Source organism: Aedes albopictus, chromosome 1 (genome assembly GCF_035046485.1).
Source record: "Aedes albopictus strain Foshan chromosome 1, AalbF5, whole genome shotgun sequence".
In the NCBI taxonomy this organism is placed as follows: Eukaryota; Metazoa; Arthropoda; class Insecta; order Diptera; family Culicidae; genus Aedes; species Aedes albopictus.
The window spans coordinates 61,947,282-61,973,775 of NC_085136.1; the positions used below are offsets into that span (position 1 = coordinate 61,947,282).

Consider the following 26,494-nt stretch of genomic DNA (forward strand, 5'->3'; position numbering starts at 1 on the left):
ATATATATATATATATATATATATATATATATATATATATATATATATGTATATATATATATATATATATATATATATATTTATATATATATATATATCTATATATATAAAAATGAGTTTGAAGTTCCTTTGAGGCAACAAAACTCAAGAACGGATGAACCGATCACCATGATTCTTGCACGGTTTGGTTCGTATTCGTGTTGGCTGTGTTTATATGTACAAAAAGTTACGAAAATCAACTAAAAAGTAAGAGAATTGATGATGTACTAGTTTTTCATGAGTTGGGAAGAAAATCAACAAGACTGAAATGAAACCAATCTAGAGTGCTGTGCAGAAATTACTTCAAAAGTGGTCAACTCACAACTTATGGGCAAGACAAAGTTTGCCGGGACAGCTAGTGCCAAATATCTGTCATTGAATTCCGACATTCATCCAAGGTTGCTATGATTCACGTTGTGTTGGGCATTTGTTGGCCTGTTTGCAAAATATTTGTCATATCTAATGGGACCGCGATGTGCAGTGCCCCATTATCACCAACAACTTTGTTAAAGATCATATTCGTCTGAAAATCATTTGAAGCCACTGATTCAGAATGAAGCTTTCCTCATAAATGAAGATGCTGGACCAATAATGTGCAGAGAGGATCCTCTCTGGAGCCACCATGTTGAAAATCTTCAGGTTCATTGCTATTCATGATGTTCAGCAGTGGTAGCTTCACCGTAGGTCACCGTTCTTAAAATTATTAATATTAGATACCCAACGACTATGTTCTGTGCTTCATTGAACTACTTACTAGTAGCAAAGGCTAGGAAAATCACCAGACTTTTCGGGGATCATTCATTTCATTCGGTCACGCCCATCACTCGCCATATCACGCTCTACCTGGTCTGCTCATAGTGCTCTCTGCACTCTACACCTGCCTGTACTAACCGGGTCATTAGCGAACACCAACTTTGCAGGATTGTTGTCCAGTATTTTCGCAACATACCCTGCCTAGCGTATCCGTCCAGCTTTAGCCTCTGTCAGTATGTTGGATTCACCATAGAGTGCAGCGAGCTCATGGTTTATCCTTCGCCGTCACCTACAGTTCTCCTTGCAAACCATCAAATATCGTTCGTAGCACTCGTCGCTCGAAAACTCCGAGTGGTCAGTTTTCCGAGAAAGCCTTTATCGCTCATGATTTTCATTGCACTTTGCAATCAATAATGTCGTATGCTACCTTGAAGTCGATGAACAGGCGATGCGTTGGAACCTGTTACTCATGGCATTTCTGGAGAGTTTGCCGTACAGTAAAGATCTGCTCCGTTGTCGACCGGCCGACAATAAGTCGCCTTGGTGGCTTCCCACGAACTCATTCGTTCTATGTGACACACGACGGAAAAAGATCTTGGATAGCACTTTGTAGGCAGCCTTCAAAATGGTGATCGCTCTAAAGTTCCCACATTCCAAATAGTCGCCGTTCTATGAATGAGGCAGATTCTCCGTTTCTTCCACTCCTCCGGTAGCTGTTCGATTTCCCGGATCCTGACTTTAATCCGGTGCAGGCAGGTGGCCAACTTTTCTGGGCCCATCTTGATGAATGCAGCTGCGATACCACGTGTGAGCTGATCAATAGCATCCATAATTTTCCTCTGCGCGGGAGTTAGATCACTTCCGACCCCTGCTAAATACACTGGCCTAGTCACCTATTTCATTGCCAGAGACCACAACCTATGTTCACCACGCCATTCAGATGCTCATCGAAATGCTGCATCCACCTTTCGATCACCTCACGTCTGTCGGTCAAGAGGTCGTCGTCCTTAATCCTGCATATTTCGGCTCGCGGCACCAGGCCGTCCTGGGATGCTTCTGGTAGAACTTCCGTGTTTCTTGTAAACGTCATAGCAATTCCTGTTCCTCGCACTCCACTTCTTCCAGGTGGCGTTTCTTCTCCCGAAAAAGGCGAGTCAGCTGTTTCCGCTTCTGTTTGCATCGTTCCACGTTCTGCCGGGATTCTTGCTGCAGCATTACCGCTCACGTTAGGTTCTTCTCTTCTAAACTGACTCTGCACTATTCGTCGAACCATTCGTTCCATAGACTCCTTTCCACGATTCCGATAATGCTCTCGACTGCGTCGTTTAGAGCTGCCTTTAGTCTACTCCATCAGCCCTCTAGAAAAGGCACATTGAGCTCGCTCTAGTCTGGCAACGCAACTTCGGGATTCTGCTCGTAGCCTGAAGTTTTGTCAGTCACCGTTGTGCCGAGGTAGCCATCGATACTTTACATTGTTGATTACGGGGAGTTTTGGACTCAGTTTCACCATCACCAAGTCGATGTTAGGGCCACAATAGATTCTGACGTCAATAATGTCGAAGAAGTACCGAAACGTGTTTGGTTTGCGTGTCCATCTGCTTTGATAACAGATCTAGCGATAAGGGAAGCTGTGTTGGAAAAAGGAACAAAGTATGCCATGTTCTTGGAGGCGGCAAAATCGATTATTCTTAGGCCGTTATTGTTCGCCCAGCTGGTGGACGCTGATCTCAGTCATCAGTCTAAATTCTTCCTCCAGATGTACCTGTGGGATTCGGTCTTCTATGATGATCTTTACATCGTAGCTTGGGCCGCGGTTGTACTCGCGTAGGTATGAGCTGCGCATAGGATGCGTCTTTGTCATCATGTCATCATCAGTGCTTTCGGAGTGAAGGCAGTGCACGTTGATTATGCTGAAGTTCCACAATCGGTCCTTGATCTTCAAGCTGCACATTATTTCCTCGATCGACCACCAAACGATCACGCATCACTGTCTATCCGATGACAGATAACTCGAGTACCGATCTAGGATCGGAATTTTCAATTAGGTTTTTTTCGGAGTTCATCAAGAGATTCCTTTCTTTTTTCATGAAACTTTTTAGACATTCCTTCAAAACTTCTTCAAGAGGAACCTCAACTTATTTCCGCACGAATTCTTCTAGAAAAGCTTCTACGCTTAAGGAATTTCTTCTTTCTACTTGAAATAACTCTAGGAGAATCCCTAGAAGAGTTTTATATGCAACTTTTGGAGGATATAAAAAAAAGCTGAACTATTTGAAGGAATCTCTGAGAAGGAAAGCTGGAGAATACAAGAAAGACTTCTTCAGATATTTATCGATAAACGTCATTCCTGAAGGAATTCCTGAAGAACCTTTAAATAATCTTCATCTGAGGAACTTCTGCGCAACCCCCTGGAGGAACTTCTAGAAGAAATTTCTGAAGGAACCTCTCGAAAAACTCCAACAAAAATTTCAGACAGCTTTCTTGATTGAATCGCATGAGGGAATTTGATTATGTATACCCAGAGATGTCTCTGCAGAATTTCGAGCAACAATATCTTGCGGATATACTGAAAAAAAAAACTCGAATCAGAGGAGGATGCACATACAAACACCATGGTCGAAGTGCTTTATAATAGTTTATAATTCGGAAGACAGTTGATCAATTGATCAATTTGTGGACCCTCGTAGCCATGCGGTTAGGGTCACCAAGCTTCTAACCGCTCCATGCTATGGGGTGAGGGTTCGATTCCGCTCCGGGCGAAGAATCTTTTCATGAACATAGTTTCTTCTCCGTATCAACTGGTGTATGCTACGTGTGTTCCTTATCTAGTGTTAGGTTTTGTTAACCCTGTACAGCCTCTGGCTGAATACGGTATCCGCGTCTTTTACAATTGTCTAAAAGACTTCAGAATCTATGACAGTATTTAAAATTCTGGACAGCCCGGGATCGTCTGTTCCGGTGTCGTAAAGTCCCATCTTCAAGTCCCCTAGCAGACTCACAATTCCTTCTCACTTATTCGGGGCGTCCTGCCCTACAAAGGGTGGCATTGAGTCACCTAGAGGTGGTCAGGCTTTACCTTGTATCAAATATACTATATTAACAATATAGGTCACTTCACGTTTTTACATACAACGACATAAAGACATCGTTAGCGAATGATTTCAGCACCACCTGTTGTCATAAAAAGTCAATAATTGTATTTTGATCTGATTTAGTTTATCGTGCAATGCCACATTTCTTGAAAAAAACGTTAGGGGTGTCGAAGTTTTTGTTCCCAAATAATCGATTAATGAATAATTGATTTACAATATACGCAAACAAAATAATATTTCATTAGATGACATCTAGGAATACATCTATAGAAGAATTTGAATGCTCCCTCATTGTAACGACACCGAAATCGTTTAACATCAAAATTTTAATTTTCCTTCCTCAAAATTAACTTATTGGGTAGTGGAGGTAGGGACCCATATAGCCGAGGCGGTAAACGCACGGGTATTCAGCATGACCATGCTGAGGGTGACGGGTTCGATTCCCGGTCGGTCCAGGATCTTTTCGTAAAGGAAATTTCCTTGACTTCCTTGGGCATAGAGTATCTTCGTGCCTGCCACACGATATACACATGCGAAATGGTCATTGGCAGAGGAAGCTCTCAGTTAATAACTGTGGAAGTGCTCATAGAACACTAAGCTGAGAAGCAGGCTTTGTCCCAGGAGGACGTTACGCCAAGAAGAAGAAGAAGAAGAAGAAGAAGAAGAAGAAGGTAGTGGAGGTATTTTGGACCAGGCAGGGAATTTGGCCCAACTAGGAAGTTTTATGATATTTATCACATAATCTCTACTAAATCCTGTTAAATTTTTATTGGAACACGAAAATTATTCAACTATGTGGTGACCTTCATTTCGGATGTCAGTTAAATATGCTGTTAATAATCAAAAATAGAGAAAGTGTTTTCATTTCCAATAAAATGCACTGTTACCGTTGAGAAACGTTAACTATGTTTATTAGTTCTTAAGAATAAATTTGTTAGTATTTGTTGATATAGTTGGTGTAAATTGTTAGTAAATTGATATTCTGTTATTAGTATTTGTTAGTAGAATTTAGATAAAATTGTTATTTTGTTATTTGTTATAAGTTAGTAAATTGTTAGAGATAATTAATAAGGACTGTTCATTTTATAAAGAGGACAACTTCGAAAGGCTATACAAAGAAAACGCGTAGTTCAAATTTGAGCAGCCTTGCACAGACAAACAGACGTAACACTCTGATAATTCACATCGTATACCGATTTAACGGTCTTTTTCAAAATTTTATAGTTGGCCAACTGCCCAACCGTGGCGCTCGCATCGTTTTTGTTCGAGTTTGACGTTTGCTCACTACCGCCACCTAGTTGGTGGTCGGCCAAACATAGGCCTTTTAGCATTGGGCGAATATGTTTTCGTGACTATGGTTTGAATCGAAAAATGTTTGAAGTGTTACGTCTGTTTGTCTGTGAGCCTTGGTTAGTTGTTCAGTACATTATATTAGCAGATAATAACCATAAATACATTGGGTAAAAATTATTGAACTTAATAGAAATGTGGCAAAGTGTTTCTAGAGATCAATTTTTCAATTCCCAAAAACTAAAGATAAACACAAAATTTCTTTAAAACATCGGTGTATCGTTTTCAATTGCATAAAAGTGTTTGCCATACTGCAGCAGTTTGAGTGATACATATTCTGGCAAAATATAAACCTAATCGGAATAATGGTTGTTGAGATATTAAAGTTACAAGTTGGACTCGATTTTCAGAATAAAATTTATTTGTTAAACAAAAATGTATAAAAATATTAAATTTTCAATGTTTTCAATGGATCTAGTCGAAAGTTCTAATAATGCAATTTCAAATGCAGAAAACCGCTTCTTGATAGCATTGTTGGCTTGGTTACTGTGATTCATGGCAGTTATCGGAGATAAAACCGCTTCGTTCTTTGAAGGTTCTTCTAAATAACAATGTACTCTATTGCAAATACAACTTAACAATGATGTCGAAAATAAAAATTAACATGTAGTTATCTTCAAATAAGGTATATAACCACATAGGGTCAGACCTTGCTGAAAATAAATAATAATAAGCTTCTCTAGAATCAAAAACTTGCATTTATGGAGCAAAAAGTATGCAATTTTTCATTATGGCCATCATTAAGTATTAAATTTATGATGAAGAATGTACTTTAAAGCAAATTTTTCTTCGGTATCATTTAGAATACGATTCTCTTCTATACTGGACAAATTTTGAACTGTTTCCGTAGTGTTATTGCATCACTGGACTTAAATGAATATTTTTTATCAATTTCATGGATAACAAGGCAACTCACTATATCAAGCTGTATAATGCTTGGTGCATTATTACTGACCAACTATTACACTCTACCTTTAGAAGAATAATATTAGATCCCAACACATTGAAAAGTTCATGAAAATTTTAAAGTTATGTATGTGGAAAGTTCTGTAGAATTTTGAGAAATGGGGTTTTATTGAGTTTTAACGAAAACCGCTTCAGTTCCATAACTAAGGACAATTTGTATAATGTTATATTTTTCCTACACTGTAGAATAGCTATGGAAATTTATGCAAAAAACCGACAATGATGTTATCGAAAAATAAAAAAGATATCACACAAATAAGGTGTCCTCTTTATAAAATGAACAGTCCTTAAAAATCAGAACAAAATTTGTTAACACACATGCACCCAACACTGAACAGATCTAAGACAACACATACCACGGTGTGCCGAAAACCGTGTAACGAAATATTGTTCCACCCTAATATTCAGCCGTTTTAGTTCGAAAATGCACAACCTGAGCTTTCGGTAAGCTGGTGCTGCCATCTAACGAATACTAGGAAAACTCTGATAGCTTAAATTTCGTGCACTTTTATCGAGTTCCACTCACATTCGTTCATTCATCTACTCGATCGTGCGATAGCACCCGATTTTGAAGTTCATTCGATTGTGCTCGAACAATATGGGTTGTGTGGAGCGATCGAATGCGATTATTTGAATTTTCAAAGGAAACTTTTCATGCCTGGGAAACCCGAGTAGTTTTCCACTCCGGATTGAAAATCAATACCTTGTTGGGTACAATAGGTCTTTTGATTGGACTAATGCGCCATTTGAGCAGAGTGCTTAGTTAAAGACAGACGTACTATTGTGAGTTTTAAAAGATAAGTGAAGCCACTACTATGTACTTCAAACTAGATTGCAACGAAAATCGTTTGTAAAGTTGTGAAACTAAGTAAGTGATAATATCAATAGTGCCGTTAAACCATTTGCTAATGCCCAATATCGTATTTGCAATAGATTCGAGAGTTAGCATTGAAGCACATGTTAGAGCCCAGTAAAGCCTAGTTGTGAGTAAGATCAGGGCAGGCTTAGGTAAGCATAAAGCATTACTCATAATGTTCAAATTGGCTGAAAATATCCCGTTGAACAGGATTCCCTACTCAACGTGGGGTGTGGGTGTAGGCTCAACTTTTGGTGACCACGTGCTCCTCCGTCAACCAATTTGGGCACAGTTCGACGAGCATTCAACGTTGTCTCGACGATAACGACACGGTAGCTAATCACGTGCTTAATCCCAATTGCCCCTCTGTGAATCAGTGCTCGAATTTCAACGTTTCGGCTGCCCACTGGCGGGTTCATTTCAAGCTATACGCATACGCAGCCCGGCCACTCAAGGGAATCTGCTCGATTGAAAGGCGTCATCAATCTGCCTTTCGTGGCGTTCATTGGCACAGCATCGAAACCTTCGAGCACAGGGGAGTTTGGGTCGAGATGTTTTCCTAGTGAATGCGGCGTCGAGGTTTGAAAAGCTGATGCTGCCCGAGCACGTTGATCCACCCACCGGAAACATTGTTATGCGATCGCCAACGAGCAGTTTCTACCGACACGTGCAACGCTTCGAGGGAGCTCCCGTCAGCCAGGTATAGGGAAGAAGATCAGGTAGGAGTAGATTACCTAAAACGGCCCCTTTACGAATGTATCCCCTAAAATAGAAAGCAAAAGTTAATATAAAGCTGATTTTTTGGGTTAGTCTTTACATAATTTCCCAGTTCTAATGGTATCATTAGTCCTAGTTTTTTTTAATTTTCGTTTGTGCGGTTTGTTGATGAGTAATTTCCCGTTGGGTTTTGAAAGGTTTCGCTACATAACGTGCTTCGTGATTTGGGTGTAGCCAGTGAACGAGAGTGTTTGAACCACTTTAACCCGCCTTAAGATTGGAGTCTCAGCCGGACTCAGACGCACGTCGGCAGTCTTCCTAGTTCGGGAAGTGGCGCTTAAGCTGCCGAACGGTTGTGAGTACATACGACTTCGTTACAACCGTTAACAAATAAAAATGTCCACCCAAACGGCACCCGGCATTCGAAAGATATACTATTCTAGTATCTCCTCTGAAAATTTGAAAATCTTTCATCGAGGGAAACTGAAGTTTTTGTGATTTGAAGATTTAGAGCCATTTCCATAGGATTTTCTGATATGAGTAAATATGCTCGCACGGTTTGCCTCATATCACTATTAATAAATAAAAATGTACTCCAAACTAACACCCGGCATTTGAAAGATTTACTATTCTAGTATCTCCTCCGAAAAATTGAAAAAAATTTATCGAGGGAAACCAAAGTTTTTACTGTTTGAGGATTTTTTTTTATATTTTCATAGAATCAACTCATGTATGGAAATATTGTCATACAGTGCTCTTCATATCATAAACAAATAATAACACTGCTCAAATTTTAAAAAACTTCGAATTATGAGAAGAGAAAAAAGAACAATGTTTAGGAACGCTAGAAGTGTGATAGTGAAAGAATTTTCGAAAAATATTGGAACGGAACTTCACAGTTCAAGACCGAAGTTTGAATTGAGAACTTGGGGTGTTCAATTGATATACACAATAGAGTTTCTAGGGTCACAAACCCCTATTAGTTTTTTCTTATTCCGTAACGCGAACTAGTGTTGAATGGTGTCTTGAGTTTCACAAATTCCAAAAGTACAATAAATATTCAAGCAACTGCTCTGAAAATTTGGCAACATTCCATTGAGAGGAATGTCAATTACCGTAGTTTGAGAATCTAATTAATATTTCATAGTTCTACCTGCTAATCGAATACAAATAAAAATGTGGCACGCCATGAGCGTTGATTACATAAACTTTCTAAGAGTTTAGCACCGTTTGTTTTAAATCACGTTGGAAATATGTTGGTATCTTGTCGGTGAATTTGAAAACTTTTCATGGTGAAACGAGAGTTAAAGCGAATTAACAGCCCAAAGTTTTGGTATTCCTATGAAGCTTTGTTAATCGTCGGCATAATGTTGAAGATATTGAAGCTTTTAAAGTAACCCAAAATGCTAATCGGTTTGCTAGCCAGCTTTTGTACGTCATGTTACTAACGTGTCTTCCGTGAATTTAGAAATTTTACATTTGAAGGATCATCAGTAACAACAGTTTTAAGCTTTAATTTCAATTTCATTGGAGATATGCATACTATCGCTTTATCTATAAACACATTAAAAACACTTACTGAGTTTTGTAGCAGTATTGCAAAAAATGTGAAATATAATCAAAGTTTTAGATGAGTTACAAAATATATATTCATTGCGAGGAATGGTTAACATGAGAAATTGCAATAATATTCTATGAAGTACTACATTTTCAATTTACTTTATCATATACCTATCTTATATTTTCAAACCACTGTAATTTGCGATCGTTTCAATGAAATGTTGTCAAATTTTCAGAGAAGTTGTTTGAATGTTGTGTCTTTAGAATGGTGTTTGTGAAACTCATCAATATTTCGTTTGAATCGATTTGAAGAGCCAATGAACCATCCTATGACAATATTGTCATATATGAGCTAATTCTATGAAAATAGAGGAAAATTTTCAAACAGTTTAAACTTTGGTTTCCCTCGATAAAACATTTTCAAATTTTCGGAGGAGATACTAGAATAGTATGTCTTTCGAATGCCGGGTGTTAATTTGGAGTACATTTTTATTTGTTAATAGTGGTATCAGGCACACCGTGCGTGCTCATATACTCATATAAGGAAATTCTATTGAAATGGCTCAAAATCTTCAAATCACAAAAACTTTAGTTTCTCTCGATGAAAGATTTTCAAATTTTCAGAGGAGATACTAGAATAGTATATCTTTCGAATGCCGGGTGCCGTTCGGGTGGACATTTTTATTTGTTAATAACGGTTTTCGGCACACCGTGCATACACAAAATGAGCCAAAAAGGGGAGAAGTGGATGGCACACATCCACGTCAGAAAGAGAAAGATAAAGGGAAATTGGGAAAAGGCAAAGGGGACAGGCTACTGGGTCGAAGATAGTCAAGAGCAAAGTCTTTCAATTCTGACCGCTCGAGGCAACTAGTGCGTTATCGAAAAAATCCAAACCACCAAAGTCAATTTAACCGTTGATCCGTGATTAAAATAATCACAAGTTAGAGTTAGAAACGAAAGTTAGTTCGTGAATCGTGAATTATAGAATCAGGTATGGTTCTTCAGACCAAAAAGTGATTCAGCAGTTGGTAAGACGCCCAGTAGCCCTGTGTCTAACCCCACTTTCTTTAGGACCCATTATCATAGGCCTATTCAGCCTGGTAGTGGTCACCCGTGGCCCGTGAAAACCTGTGAGGCATCCCGTCAGGCCCGAACAACGCCTTTTGTTCGGTTAGTGCCTCTCCCGGACAGCCAGAAGTCCCGCCTGTCGTTGGGGACCCTCCGACGCCCAGAACGTGCTGTGAACACCCGCAGACCTCGGCATCCCCCGTTGAGACCCCTGGACATCACCCACCAAGCCATCCCGGTGGTAATCTCAAGCGCGAAGGTTGTGCCGCGTTCCCCGTCACCCCGTCCAAGTCCCGGTGGTCCACCGAACGCCCAGGAAACCCGCAGGAAACATCCCCAGTGCTCCCCTTCCGGCTGGCCGCAACGTTCCACACTACACACCGACACTCCACACACACAGTAAGTTCATAAAAAATAATAGAAAGAGAAAAACCTAAAAGTGTGTTTTACTTGGGTTCTTGACCAGCGAATCGTGCCGACCCTAAGAGTCTCGCTCGCTAGGCGTGGTCCTTCCGACCCGCAAAGTAACAGCACGGAAAACACCAAAAGCAAAGAAGGTGACAAGTAGGTGTAGTCAGTTTCGAAGGAAGGCCTGCAACTACACCCGATTGTCCGCTTAGCCGCCGGAAAGCCTGAATCGCCACTGGAGGATCTGCTTCGCCACCGAAAGGGTAGCAGCGCTACTTTGGAAGCCCTTTTCGTCACCGGAACGCCGGCGTTAACGCCTGAAGAACCGCTCCGCCGCCGGAGGTCCCGCTCCTTCATCCTAAGCTCCGTGGTGCCGCACGTGTACCCGTTTCTTCGCGGCGAGGCCAAACGCCTCTGAAAGCTCTGTCTCGCCGCCGCACGCTTTGCGGCACGGTGAGCAGCTACGTCGCTGGTGAACCAGCTGTCTCGCCACGTAGTAGTTCAGGGGCCATTACCGTGACCTCCGGATCATCCGGTGCCGCCGGAACATCAAGCCCCCCCTCCCCCCACCGTTGCCGACCGCTCACGGATACCCGTGGCCACCGACGTCTATTGTACCACCACCATCCAGAGCACCACCACAGGTACATCATCCTTCGCTGGCTAGTGAGCCGCCAGAACCGACCCGTAGTGTGTCATTCCAGCGAAGCCGACCAATAAATACCCTCTTATTATAGGTACCACCCACACCAAAAGCTCCCGCATCCAAAACGCCCTGGGACCCGGGAGTCAAAAGAGGCCTTGTGAGCCCACCCCGGAAACTGCCGTTGGCTGGACCAGCAGCTTGGGGCTTAGGCCATCCCCTTCTGGGCCGGCGTAATCGACTCCCGGGGTTAAAATCATTGTTTCAAACGTGACGTAATTTTTAAACATTCCCTGCCTCAATAAGTGAAAATAGTTATTTATGCAACAAGTTGCAAAATGATGATTTTTTCAGCACGAGTCGTACATTTATCCAACTGTTGGAGTTTGGGTAGTGTCCAACCCCTCGCAGATATGCATTTCATTGGAGATAGGTGTCCGACCCTCCGAAGATTGAAACGTCACCAGCAGTGCGTTAGCTCGTTCAAGGTTGTTGAGTGTTGCGGAAGCAAGATTGTTGTTTTGTTTTTTTAAACGTTGAAATACATAAGTTTAAGTTTTATACTCAGTAGTTTCGATTTGTACTGAGCGATTCCAAGCAACAGCATCAAAATTAAGGAAAATTTTTAATTCATGATTTTCTATTGAACTGAAACTTTGCACAGTTTTTCAGTTCCATCTAAATCGCCATTTTTCGATATCAAATTTTTATTTAGAGCCACGACTAACTTTTCAAAAGGGTGTATGTGAAAATGGTTCAAAAATATTCAAAAATATGCACAGCAAAAACGGATTGTTCGATTGCTATGAATTTTTCAGCAAAGTTAGATAGCTAAATGGTGATTTCTAAGAAAATATACACTGTGAAAAAAAATCTATTTTATCATTGAAAAACATCATTTTTGTCACAAAAACTCAAATATCTCAAAACCCTATCTTTTTACCAACTTGAATTTTTTAGGGAAAACGGTCCATTGTATTAGCAATCTACCATAAAAATTTGGTGATGGTAAACTAATAAACAAAAAAGTTATAACATTTCAAAAATTTCACAATTTTTACATTTAGTAAAAAAAATTTTTCTGTGTAAATTATTTCGGCCGGGAATCGCGATTTGATGCTGATTTTATTGTTCAGCAAAGTTAGATAACTAAATGGCGATTCCTAAGAAAATATACACTGTGAAAAAAAATCTTTTTTAACATTAAAAAATATCATTTTTGTCACAAAAACTCAAATATCTCAAAACCCTATCTTTTTACCAACGTAATTTTTTAGAGAAAACGGTCCATTGTATTAGCAATCTACCATGAAAATAAACAAAAAAGTTATGACAATTCAAACATTTCACAATTTTCACATTTAGTAATAATTTTTTTTAGTGTAAATTATTTCGGCCGGAAATTGAAGTTTGATGCTGATTTTATTGTTAATGGCCTTGCGTGAGTAAAACAAGTTGTTTTTATTATATATTATATATACATATAATATAATATACTATGTACCGTAATGTTCCGATTTTATCACGCCCTCCGCGCATTAGTCGTTTGTTCATTAATTTGCTGTTACATTTGAGGACAAGTGTTTTCCCTCTTCTTCAAGATGAATGTTGAAAGCGTGTTTTGCAACGTTAAAAATATTGAAATGGGTATAGATGTTGAAGAATATTACAGGGCATTTTTGAAAAGGGGCGTAATTAAATTGTTTAAACAGATGTCGCTGATGGCAATTTCTCAGTTGTTGTCGTTTTCGAACTTCCTGCGCCCTGCTTTACCGATGATATACAGATGGCTCGTTTGTCAAATTCTAGACGGCAGGACGTGCAAATGCGTAATTTTGTACACAATGTGGACATTTGGGCATAACCAGTCTCTTTCAGTTTATCTATGGTGCTTTCGGTGAGATTTCGTAACTCTTTTGAACATTTTTTTTCATCAAACGGTCTACAAGAGAGCGTTGAGTTGAAGACCTTTGAGAAAGCGACTGTTCATCTTGTTCGTTAGATTATAATAAACAAAATCACTTATTAATTTTAACTTACTTGTTTGGTGTTGGTGGCTGAAGAAAAAAAATACTATACAATTTTTAATATTCATAGCGGTAGTATTTTTTTGTTTTTTTTCGTGAGCATTGTCAGGTATGTATACAGACAAACAAACGTAACACTGGCGAAATTTTCATTGACCACGCCTTCAACGATCATTTTGAATCTTGGTTGTGGCTTTCATAACAAGAAGAGCGCCCATCGTTTTTCTTTGCGTTTGACGTTTCACACTAGCGCCTTCTGATGACGATATTGCACAACGCAGTGTTTCGTGAAACATTTCCACCAGGTGGTGATAGTGTGAACTGGGCGATGAATTTTCACTAAAATTGTTCTAGGCGTTTCGTCTGTTTGTCTGTGGTATGTACCTCTTATGCATTTGTTGTTGTTGAAGTTACTCGCATTCTTCCGATCATAAAGTCTGTTCTCTACACACTTAATTTTGATTACCGCACGGTGTGTCTGGTATAAGAAATTTATTACAAAAAAATAGGCATCGCTAATTTTTACGTTACGTGAAAGTTGACGCTACTAGCTTTCATTCAAGCCCAACATCGAAATATTCCATCGGGGGAACTTTTTCATACAAAAATTGGGTATGTTTGTTAAGTAGAAATAGGGATTAATTTGGAACCGTTCATTTTGTATGGGGAAAAACAGTATTCTGAAAAAGTTGTTCGAGATCCCTCGGTGGATTTTTTTGAGGGACCGTGCAAATGAAAGCTGGAAGTCTCTATTTTTGAATAGCGAAAAATTTGGCGATGCCCATTTTTTTGTTATAAACCTTTCCCATACACACGCCGTGTACCGAGTTCGGTAATTTTTTGACGAGATTAAAACTGCTGAGCACCGAACTCGTTCAGCAAAAATGCATTGTTTACCTTTTCCATACGATTTTGACAGTTGTTTTACTGAGCCTCAGTAAAATCGATTACCGAAACTACCGAGATCGTACTGCTGTTATAATCTCGTCAAAAAAGTACCGAACAGGCAATTCAGAAATAAGTGTGTAAGAGGGATTTTTTTTGCGGATAAACTAGACGTATACGCGTATAAAAAAACTTTTATTATACAGCTTTTGTCTTAAAAATAAATTCAATTCCATTTTTCTTATAATCAACAGCTTTTCAACACTATCAAGGGATTTTTTCACCAGTCACGTACAATAAAAAGTATGACAAAAAATATTGAGTTTTGATCACAACACTGGATCGCGTCTAAGTTTCAAATAGATACTATAGTAATTACGAATAATCAAACTAAAGTATCATGAAAACAACTTGTTTAATTCAGGCGGTAGCCTTTACAATAAAATCAGCATCAAAATATAATTCTCGAAATAATTTACACAGAAAAAAAATTTTTTTTGTTACTAAATGTAAAAATTGTGAAATGTTTGAAATGTCATAACTTTTTTGTTTATCAGTTTACCATCACCAAAATTTTATGGTAGATAGCTGATATAATGGGCCATTTCCCCTAAAAAATTGAAGTTGGTAAAAAGATAGGGTTTTGAGATATTTGAGTTTTTGTGACAAATATCATATTTTTTCAAAGAAATTATTTATAGAAATCAATAACCAGAAAAGTCAAATCCTAATAAGAATACCGAATGCCATAAATCCACCTCCAAAAACGATTGTTCTAAATGGAAAGGATTATGCAACTTGTGAATCTCTCAGATATCTAGGAGTTAATCTAACTAGTACATTGAACAGGCCAGCTACCACTAGACAGAGATCTATTAATGCGGTTAAATCTGCCAAAAGTGTTGTACAATTTTGTAAAACATTTAAGCCTTCATGGGAAATCGGTAAAATTATTTATAAAACTGTCATCGCTCCAGCCATGCAATATGGTACAAAAGTGTCTACTATCACAAAACGAAGTCGCTTGCAATTAGCAAAATATGAGAAGCTTATTTTAAAGGATATATGGAATAACTGTAGAGACAAGAAGAGAAGGTTTAACATCAAAAAAGAACTGAATGGGAAAACCATTAATAGAAGAGTCAGGGTAGCCAGAATTAATTATTACGGTCATGTGATAAGAAGGCCCAATATGCATCCGTTAAAATCAGCGTATAAATTCAAATTTTGCTTCAAAAAGGAAGGCAGACCTAGTTTTACTTGGAAGGATTCATTGCGGCAGGATCTTAGGAGATACCGAGGGATGACACGACAAGATTGGAAAGAGTTAGCAAACGATAGAGAGAAACTAAAAAAGAAAGCAGAAGAAATTTACAAAGACAGCTGTAGTGAAATTTCAAGCGGAGAGGAAAGTGTGTAGAAAACACAGAAAAGAGACGTTAATCTAGACAGTATTTCAATTGTAAGAACATCTACACGACCAGTTTCAATAAATAGTCAGAATAAGGAAACATACTGTTAAAAGTTTCACTCATTATTGTTTGAAGATACTTAATATAGGATTATTCACTAATCATGGAAAGAAAGTATATGAAGCTACTGCGTCATGGTACAGGAATCAAAATCCCAAGACATGTGAGCGTACCTTTATTATCGGTTTATATCAGCAAAGGTAAGTCATTATTGAACGGTAAAATATTGTTGTAATTTGATGACATATATCTATTTATTCCTTTCACTGTTTATTTGACATAGCTTTTTACAATTTCCATTTTTATATTGTGGGGAGAACACTCACACACACCCACACATACACACGGGGAGGGGTAGCCTAAGGGAGTTAAAAGAACTGATGACCGGACTCAAGTTCGTGGAGTAGCCAGCCTTTTGTCATGAGATAGCAACTTTTGTTGACTACCGAAGGGATTCAGCAATTTTAACTCACCCTGCTACAACAAACCATCACGTAGATAATTCCCTACCGGAATTATTCTGCAGTCATAGGTAATCCTTGCGCTGATGGTGGGTACACATTTATCATCATCATCATCATCATCAAATATCATATTTTTTCAAAGTAGAAAAAGAAATTTTTTACAGTGTATATTTTCTAAGGAATCATCATTTAGTTATCTAACTTTGCTGAAAAATTTATAACAATCGAACAATCCGTTTTTGCTGTACAGCTTTTAGAATATTTTAGAACTATTTTCGCATACACCCTTTTGAAAAATTAGTCGTGAGTGAATATGAAGGTTTAATATCAAAAAATGGCGATTTATATGAAATTGAAAAACTGTGCAAAGTTTCAGATATTTTTGAAATGGTCGCTCAGGATCGACTGACATGACTCCGTGGAATTCCTCTACTTCTTCTTATAACGCAAGTCCCTGTGTAGTTTTGCTGAATAATTGTGCGTAAAGCCAACAGGTTATGGCCCAGAATTGAGAAGGAGTCAAAGTGGTTCTGCAAGTTTGGAAGTGAGAGTCGTGGGACATTTTTTTCCAGTGTTGTGTTTGTGTATTTTGGCGCTACTTCGGCGGACTGAAAATTCATTTTGGAAGAACTGGACAAAACGTAGTTAGTGAAAATGAGTGACACGAAGGTGGCGATGGAACGGCTGAACAACTTTAACTGGACCAGCTGGAAGTTCCGTATGGAACTGTTGCTGGTGAAGGACGGACTGTGGGCAGTAGTAAGCGAGCCCAAACCGGAAGCAGCAGATACTAATTGGATTACGAAGGATGCTTCTGCTCGGGCGACGATTGGTTTGACACTGGATGACGGACAACTAACTCATGTGATTGGCGCAGAAACGGCAAACGAAATGTGGTCAAGGCTGAAAGCATATCATGAGCGAGGGTCGCTCTGTAATAAGATTCATGTTTTGAGAAAGCTATGCTCTTTGAGACTGACTGAGGGAGGTGACATGTCGAAGCATCTGACAGAAATTACAGAACTGGTACAAAGATTGGTTGGAATGGGAGAGAAGTTGGGAGAGCACTGGGTTGTGGCAATACTTTTGTCAAGTTTGCCAGAGACGTACAATCCATTAATTACCGCATTGGAAGGCCGGTCTGAGGAAGAATTGAAGCTGGAATATGTTAAGGGCAAACTACTCGATGAATGGCGGAGGCGTTGCGAGTTCAATGAAGACGGGGTCTTTCATCATGACACGGCACTGAGAGCAGCGAAACAGCAACAAACAAGGTCTGGCTATTGGAAACGCGAATGTTATTACACTAAGGTCTTTTTTTACACGGGGGATACGTCCCGTGTAAAAAAAAAACCGTGTAAAAAAAACCGTGTTAATTCGCGAATCCGTGTAAAAAAAAACCGTGTTAATTCGCGAATCCGTGTAAAAAAAAACCGTGTTAATTCGCGAAACCGTGTAAAAAAATACCGTGCTAATTCGGGAATCCGTGTAAAAAAAAACTAAGGGAAATCTGAAAATATTTGAAATGTCCTTACCTTCAGATATCCGAGGTTTGTTTTAGAGAGTAATAAGAAAAGGGGGGGGGGTAGTAGTAAGGGTTGAATCTAGGGGTTAGTGGGGAAGGAGACAAGGGATGGGCTATGGGGAGCAGAGTGCATACTGTTTCCAAGAAAGATCGTAGAGGATATTTTGGGGTGATAAGGACTGTATAGACGGACGAAACGAAGGATCAAGGAGACTGTCAACACTCTACAGGTCCACGGAGCTAGGTGGTGTAGAGAAAGATGTTCCAGGACACTCAGGAACTTTTGCGATATAGTGTAGCGTCCTACAGGTCCAGGGAGCATAGTTCTGTAGAGAAATAATTTCCACAGATGATCTAGGACCTCCAAGAACTTCCGCGAGTGAAGGCCTTAAGATCTACAAGCGTAATCAATGGATTGTTGTTACATTTCTAATACGTTGTAACATGCTACAAGTCCATGAACCATTTTTCTGTATAGAAATAATTTCCACAGATGTTCTAGGTCCTCCAAGAACTTCCATGAGTAAAGACCTGAATATCTACAAGCGTTATTAATGGTTTGTTGTCACAATACTAATACATTGTAGCGTCCTACAGGTCCAGGGAGCCTAGTTCTGTAGAGAAATAATTTCCAATGATAATCTAGGACCTCCAAGAACTTCCGCGAGTAAAGGCCTTAAGATCTACAAACGTTATCAATGGTGTGTTGCCACATTACTGTTACAGTGTAGCGTCCTACAGGTCCAGGGAGCATAGTTCTGTAGAGAAATAAATTCCAAAGATAATCTAGAAGCTCCAAGAACTTTCGCGAGTAAAGGCCTTAAGATCTACAAGCGTAATCAATGGATTGTTGTTGCATTTCTTATACGTTGTAACATGCTACAGGTCCATGAACCATTTTTCTGTATAGAAATAATTTCCACAGATGTTCTAGGTCCTCCAAGAACTTCAATGAGTAAATACCTAAGATTTATAAGCGCAATCAATACAAGTTCCCAAGAGCTTCCGCGAGTTTAGAGTTTAGAAGATCTACAAGCGTTATCAATGGTTTGTTGTCACATTACTGATACAGTATAGCGTCCTAAAGGTCCAGGGAGCATAGTTCTGTTGAGAAATAATTGTCAAACATCTTCTAGGTACTCCAAGAACTTCCATGAGCCGCAAGAGTACTTGGGAGACATAAAGCATTCTTGGAAATCAAGACTCTACAGAACTGTCTTCCATGGACCTGTAGGATGTTGCACCGCATCAGTAATGCAACAGAAGTCTATTGATAATGCTTATTGATCTTAAGGCCTTAACTCGCGAAAGATCTTGGATTAACTAGAAAATCTTTGAAAATAACTTCTCTATAGAACCGTGATCCATAAATCTGTATAACATCATGTAAGTAATGTAAAAGCAATTGATTAATTACGCTAGTAGATTCAGGCCTTTACTTGCGGAAGTTCTGGATGACCTAGAACACGTTAACGGAATCTTGCGCCAAGGACCTGTAGTAGACGTGTGCGCCGAAGCAATTTTCACCGGCGGCGGCGTGTATAGTAATTCGAGGCAGCGGCGGCGCACGCCGTTCGTCCTATACGGCGGCGGCGGCGGCAGCGTAATCGGCGTGACCAAAATTTTAAATTATTTTTTTTAGTGAAGAGCAAATTGTAGTCATTAAAAAAACGTCAATACAGAACAATTTCTTTCTTGTATCTAAATTGCAATTTTCATCTATTTTGTGAAACGGTTTCAACGTATGTCAATCAGAGGTTTCAATAAAAACTATCCTCATAAGAACTATGCTATAAATTTCAGAGAGTACCCTTGAGGACGTTTACCAGGAAATTTATAAAGGATTCCTCTAGATAGAAATTCACAACGTCGCACGTCTCGTCTAAGGATATTCTTTAATAAAACTAATTTTAGACCAGTATACTGCCGTGAATCGCATATCTGTCCCATTTGCATAGGAAACCCAGCAAGGATGGGACTGATATGCGATTCACGGCAGTATAGTCATGGTAAAATTCGAAATGTTTGTAGGTGTTCTGTTAGGGTGCTTTTCAGGAATTACTCCAGGGATTCTATCAGGAGTTTCTCCAAAAAATTCTGAATAGGGTTCCTCTAAGGGGCTTCCTAGAAGATCCTTAGATATTCCTCGACAAGTGGGATCGTAAACTTCTCTAGAGATTTTGAGAAACCTTTCTTCAAGGATTCTTTAGAATTCACTTCAGGATTTATTTCTTAACGTTTCTCCAAGAATATCTTCAGAAATTCTTTTCGTAATTATTGCACAGCATTCTCCAAATTTCAGAGACTCCTTAAAAAAATAACAATTTTAGAAAATTCTTTGGTGATTCCCTTACGAATACTTCACAAGCTCCTCTATTTAGAAGTATGTCCATGAGTTCTTTCAGGGTTTGTTCCAAATCACCCTTCAAAAAATCATTAGGAGATTTATTTAAGAATTCTTCTAGTATTTTTGTCTGTAATTTCTTGATGGATTTCTGAAGATTTTTTTCAAGGGTTCTTTCAGAAACTTATCAGAGGTGTCCTTTAGAAATGCCTTCAAGAATTTTTAGAAACTTCTTCAGTATTTTTTCCTTGATTTTTCCCAAAAATTTCTCATAAAATTCTACTTAAAAATCCTCTAAATCCATCTCAGGACTTTTTTTCCTACCCCTCTATTGTGGAAATTAAGCCACTTCGTCGAATTAACTGAACTTTTGTGTCGAATCTCAGGAGTTCCTCCAGGTATTCCCCAAGGACTTCTCCAGGAGCTATAAACGATTGTTTCTAAAATAGTTTCAATAAAATTTAATCTCATCTGAAATTTATTTAAATATTTCCTTCAGGTAACCCTCGAAGAGTAACTCCAACATGATTTACGTTATTTCATAAAATAATTCTGTAAAAATTTGTGGAAGAATATCTCAAACCGCTGAGAATTCTTCGAAAATTCTGAAAATGAAAATAACAAAAAATCCATGGAAAAGGTAATCTTTTACTGAACATTATGGGAAACGCTTAAACTACTGAAGGAGTCTCAAGTAATATTTCAAAAGGAATTCCTTAGAAAGATTTAAATGGAGTTCATGGAAGAATTTCTGAAAAAAACCCTTGGAGGAATTTCAGAATAAATTGTCTTTATAATTCTTGAAGAAATCCCAGAAAATATTCTTGAACGAAGCCCTTCAAGATTATGTGAAACTATCTTAGGGAGTTTTCTGAAATGGTTCTAGAAAGAGTTGCTAAAGAAAATTCTGAAAACTCTCCCTCGGAAACCCATGATTGAACTCCTACAAGGATTTATTAAAAAATATTTAGAAACATTCCAAGAGAAATGTCTTACCAAAATTCATGGAAGATGTTCTGAAAGAAATCCAGGAGGAGTTCATGAACATATTTTTAAAGGGATTCCTAAAAGACTGTCTGAAGAAAAACTTTAACAGTAAAGGAAATTTCCAAAGAAATTACCTATGTAACAACAATTGATTGAATACGCTAGAAAATGTAACAACAATTGATTGAATATGCTAGTAGATCTTCAGGCCTATACTCGCGGAAGTTCTTGGAGGTCCTAGAATATCTTGGAAAAGTACGTCTCTTATGCTATAAAGACCTGTAGGATGTTGCACCGTATCAGTAATGTAACTAAAATCCATCGATTACGCTTGTAGATCTTAAGGGGCTGTCCATTAATTACGTAAGGGTTTATAGGGGGAGGGGGGTTTGAAAAATCTTACGAGCCATATAAAAAATTTTGGGCTCTCATACAAAAAATCTTACAAGGGGGGGTGGGGGTGTCGGAAAATCGTAAAAAATCATTTACGTAATTAATGGACAGCCCCTAAGGCCACTACTCGCGGAAATTCTTGGATGCCCTAAGATATCCTTGAAAATAACTTCTCTTCAGAACTATGCTCCATGGACCTGTAGGATGTTACACCGTATCAGTAATTTTACAAAAATCCATTTATTACGGTTGTAGATCTTGAATTCTTTATTCGCGGAAATTGCTTGGATGACCTAGAGCATATTTGGGGAGTTTTTTTTCTACAGAATTATGCTCCATGGATCTGTAGGATAAAACACCGCATCAATAATATAGCAAAAATAATTGATTACGCTCGTAGATTTTCAGGCCTGTATTCTCGGAAGTTCTTGAAGGTCCTGAAATATCTTTGAAAACTACGTCTCTACAGAACTATACTCTAAGGACCTGTAGAATGTTGCACCGTATTAGTAATATGACTACAATCCATCGATTACGCTTGTAGATCTTAAGGTCTTTATTCGCGGAAGTTCTTGGATGCCCTAGAATATCCTTGAAAACAACATCTCTTCAGAACTATGCTGCATAGACATGTAGGATGTTACACCGTATCAATAATGTAACTGCAATCCATAGATTACGCTTGTAGATCTTAAGGCCACTTCTCGCGGAAGTTCTTAGATGCCCTAAGATATCCTTGGAAATAACTTCTCTTCAGAACTATGCTCCATGGACCTGTAGGATGTTACACCGTATCAGTATTGTGCATCCTACTTTAATCACTCAGATCCTGCTGATCTGAGTCAGCCGCCATAAGATTGCGCCCGTTTGATTTGTACACGGCGGCTGACAGCTCCACCCGGCGGCTGCAAAACAGTTTTAGCCAAGGTGCACACCGTGTACAAATCATACGTGCGCGGTCTGGCGCTATCTGATGCTGCGCGTTTCGAACGCAGCTTGCTGAGAATCTAAGATAAGCGCGACAATAATTTAACAAAAATCCATTCATTACGGTTGTAGATCTTGAATTCTTTATTCGTGGAAATTCTTGGATGACCTAGAGCATATTTGGGAAGTTTCTTTTCCACAGAACTATGTTCCATGGATCAGTAGGATATTACACCGCATCAATAATATAGCAAAAATAATTGATTACGCTCGTAGATTTTCAGGCCTGAACTTTCGGAAGTTCTTGGAGGTCCTAGAATATCTTTGAAAACTACGTCTCTATAGAACTATGCTCTAAGGACCTGTAAGATGTTGCACCGTATTAGTAATGTGACTACAGTCCAACGATTACGCTTGTAGATCTTAAGGTATTTATTCGCGGAAGTTCTTGGATGCCCTAGAATATCCTTGAAAACAACATCTCTTCAGAACTATGCTGCATGGACATGTAGGATGTTACACCGTATCAGTAATGTAACTACAATCCATCGATTACGCTTGTAGATCTTAAGGCCACTACTCGCGGAAGTTCTTAGATGCCCTAAGATATCCTTGGAAATAACTTCTCTTCAGAACTATGCTCCATGGAACTGTAGGATGTTACACCCCATCAATAATAAAGCAAAAATAAATTGATAACGCTCGTAGATTTTCAGGCCTGAACTCTCGGAAGATCTTGGAGGTCCTAGAATATCTTTAAAAACTACATCTCTACAGAACTAGACTCTAAAGACCTGTATGATGTTGCACCGGATCAGTAATGTAACTAATTACGCTTGTAGATCTGAAGGCCTTTATTCGCGGAAGTTCTTGGATGCCCTAGAATATCCTTGAAAACAATATCTCTTCAGAACTATGCTCCATGGACATGTAGGATGTTGCACCGTATCAGTAATGTGACTACAATCCATCGATTACGCTTGTAGATCTTAAGGTCTGTATTCGCGGAAGTTCTTGGATGCCCTAGAATATCCTTGAAAACAACATCTCTTCAGAACTATGCTGCATGGACCTGTAGGGTGTTACACCGCATCAATAATATAGAAACAATTAATTGATTACGCTCGTAGATTTTCAGGCCTGAACTCTCGGAAGTTCTAGGAGGTCCTAGAATATCTTTGAAAACTACGTCTCTACAGAACTTTGCTCTGAGGACCTTTAGGATGTTGCACCGTATCAGTAATGTGACTACAACCCATCCATTACGCTTATAGATCTTAAGGCCTTTATTCGCGGAAGTTCTTGGATGCCCTAGAATATCCTTGAATAAAATTACTTCTCTTCAGAACTATGCTCCATGGACCTGTAGGACGCTCAACCATACTCCAAAAATCACCTTTAGGAAACCCCCCATTTAACCCCTCCTAGCCCCCCATATATTAACCCCCCCCCCCCTCCTTCAAGAAACAGACATCCCTTTCCTGCAGACCTCTTACATCATCATCCGCCTTCACCTCATACCACTTTTCAACTCCCTTGCAACCCTTTCCCATAAATCCAATTTCTTCCTTATAGTAAAAGCTCCCTTCTAGACACTTAGCGCGAGAAAGTTGAAAAAACCGTGTTAATTCGCGAATCCGTGTAAAAAAAAACCGTGTTAATTCGCGAAACCGTGTAAAAAAAGCCGTGTAAAAAAAAACCTTAGTGTATTGCCACGAAGAAGGACATATTCGTCGGTATTGTCCACATTTGACAGGAATCAGGCAAACTGATGAAGAAGGCAGGATGGAAAATGTGGAGGCACCCGTTACCGGAAGCAGTTCGAGGGAAAGTGGCTCGCGCAATGTGTGCTTCACAGCTACAGTGAAAGGAGGTATCAAAACGGAAGGATGGTTGATTGACAGTGGCAGTTCGATGCACATGACAGGGAAAATTGAACAACTGAAGGATGTAGTACCGTGTAATAAAGGCGTTTTCTTGGCTGATGGCAAGATGGCGTCGGTTAGAGCTACCGGAACCTGTGAATTCTCGAAACGAGGAGTGACTGGCGAGAAGATTGACGTGAAATTGAAAAACGTTCTCTATGTACCCGGACTTGCAGCTAACGTAATGTCGGTGAGCCGTATGGTTGATGCGGGATACAACATTTCTTTCGGACATGAACTTTGCATGGTTCTGGACGGAGCTGAAGCTGTATTTGTTGGAAAACGACCAGGAGAAGGATACTGGATTCAGGAGGAGTAGCTGTGTTTCAGGAGGAGTAAAGTAGTATTGGTGGCGAGGTGTTGACATTAAGGAGGAGTGTTGGAGTTTGGGTAGTGTCCAACCCCTCGCAGATATGCATTTCATTGGAGATAGGTGTCCGACCCTCCGAAGATTGAAACGTCACCAGCAGTGCGTTAGCTCGTTCAAGGTTGTTGAGTGTTGTGGAAGCAAGATTGTTGTTTTGTTTTTTTAAACGTTGAAATACATAAGTTTATGTTTTATACTCAGTAGTTTCGATTTGTACTTCTTCTTATAACGCAAGTCCCTGTGTAGTTTTGCTGAAGAATTGTGCGTAAAGCCAACACCAACGAGGCTTGCCGAGTTGGATAAATACGACAAGTGAACATGTTTTGTTTTTCTTTTTGCGTTTTTTCGTCGTTTCTGGACGTATCTTTGTAAAGAAACCACTCGTAGACTTCATGGCCTTGAAGAATTTTGGATTTTATTATCAAAACTTTTCGTGAGATCGAACACAGAAATTCTATGTTGAGGTCAAGCTACTTTTCATAAGACTTTATACACTTATGAAAAAACGGCAAAAGTCAAAAAAGTGAATCTGTGATTAGTTCATTCGCGTTTTATTTTCATTTTACAATGTGATTCGGTTCATGTCAAATCGTACTTCAAGTATTTGGCTTTGGTAAGTTAAAGTTGGGATGTGAGATAAATTAGGTAGGGGTTGGTCACTTTAAGCTATAAGCTATAAAGGCAGCACCCATTAATAACGTTTATTCAGTGGCGATTCCCTAACCTCAAATCTACCTGTTCAACAAGCGTAAATTCTTGAATTTTGATTCTGGCCCTGATTTCTCCGCAAATTCAAGATCCAAAAACACAGTAGGCAAGACAAAGTTTGCCGGGGACAGATAGTTTATTATAAATTCGGTATCTGTGCAAATGCGAACAGAACAGTAAGAGGAGGTTCAGATTCTGATAAAGTTGGTTTAGCACGCCAGAAAATTTTAAAGAAGAGCTATTTTTTTTCTAATTTGAGTAGTTGAAAAAAATCGATTACTGCTTAAGCGATAATTCAAGAATAAATGGGCATCCCCACCATGCAATGACAGCTTGACAGAATAAACGTCATTTGGATGGCGCATGCATTTAGTGCGTAGTAGTCTTGGTAGTAGTACCTCTTCTGCCGCTTGATGGCGACACATTCACTAAAAAAGAGTCGCCAAAAAAACGTAAGAGTGAGCTATATTGTTTATATAGTATACTAGCTGTCCCGGCAGACGTTGTACTGCTATTTTGGTTGTGATTGTTTGACAACTCTTGTGGGCTCATGTTGGCACCGCACTCTAGTTTGGTTTATTGCGATTGCTTTGAATTTCCTCCCCGCTCATAAGAATTTTAGTAATTTTACAATTGCTTTTCTTTCAAGTTGATTTTCGTAACTTTTTGTACATATAAACACAGCCACCACGAATACGAATCAAACCGTGCAAGTGTCATGCTGATTGGTCCACCCGTTCTTGAGTTTTGTTGCCTCAAAGGAAATTCAAACTCATTTTTATATATAGTATACTAGCTGTCCCGGCAAACTTTGTCTTGCCAAGCTGTGGTTGTTTGACAACTGTTGAAGTCATTGCAGCAACGCACTCTAGATTGATTTAATTTTGATCACGCTGAATTTGTTCCCGGCTCATAAAAAATCAGAACTTTATCATTTTTTTTACTTTTCTAGTGGATTTTCGTAACTTTTTGTACATATAAACACAGCCACCATGAACACGAATCGAACCATGCA

General features: G+C 39.1%; 1 protein-coding gene across 1 annotated transcript; it reads left to right on the forward strand.

Annotated features, from left to right (window-relative positions):
* The first annotated feature begins 24,264 nt into the window (after positions 1-24,264).
* On the forward strand, positions 24,265-24,723 carry LOC134288446 (uncharacterized). The gene has a single exon (XM_062853361.1). It carries the CDS (start codon positions 24,265-24,267, stop codon positions 24,721-24,723), a length of 459 nt encoding a protein of 152 aa, XP_062709345.1.
* The last annotated feature ends 1,771 nt before the right edge of the window (positions 24,724-26,494 follow it).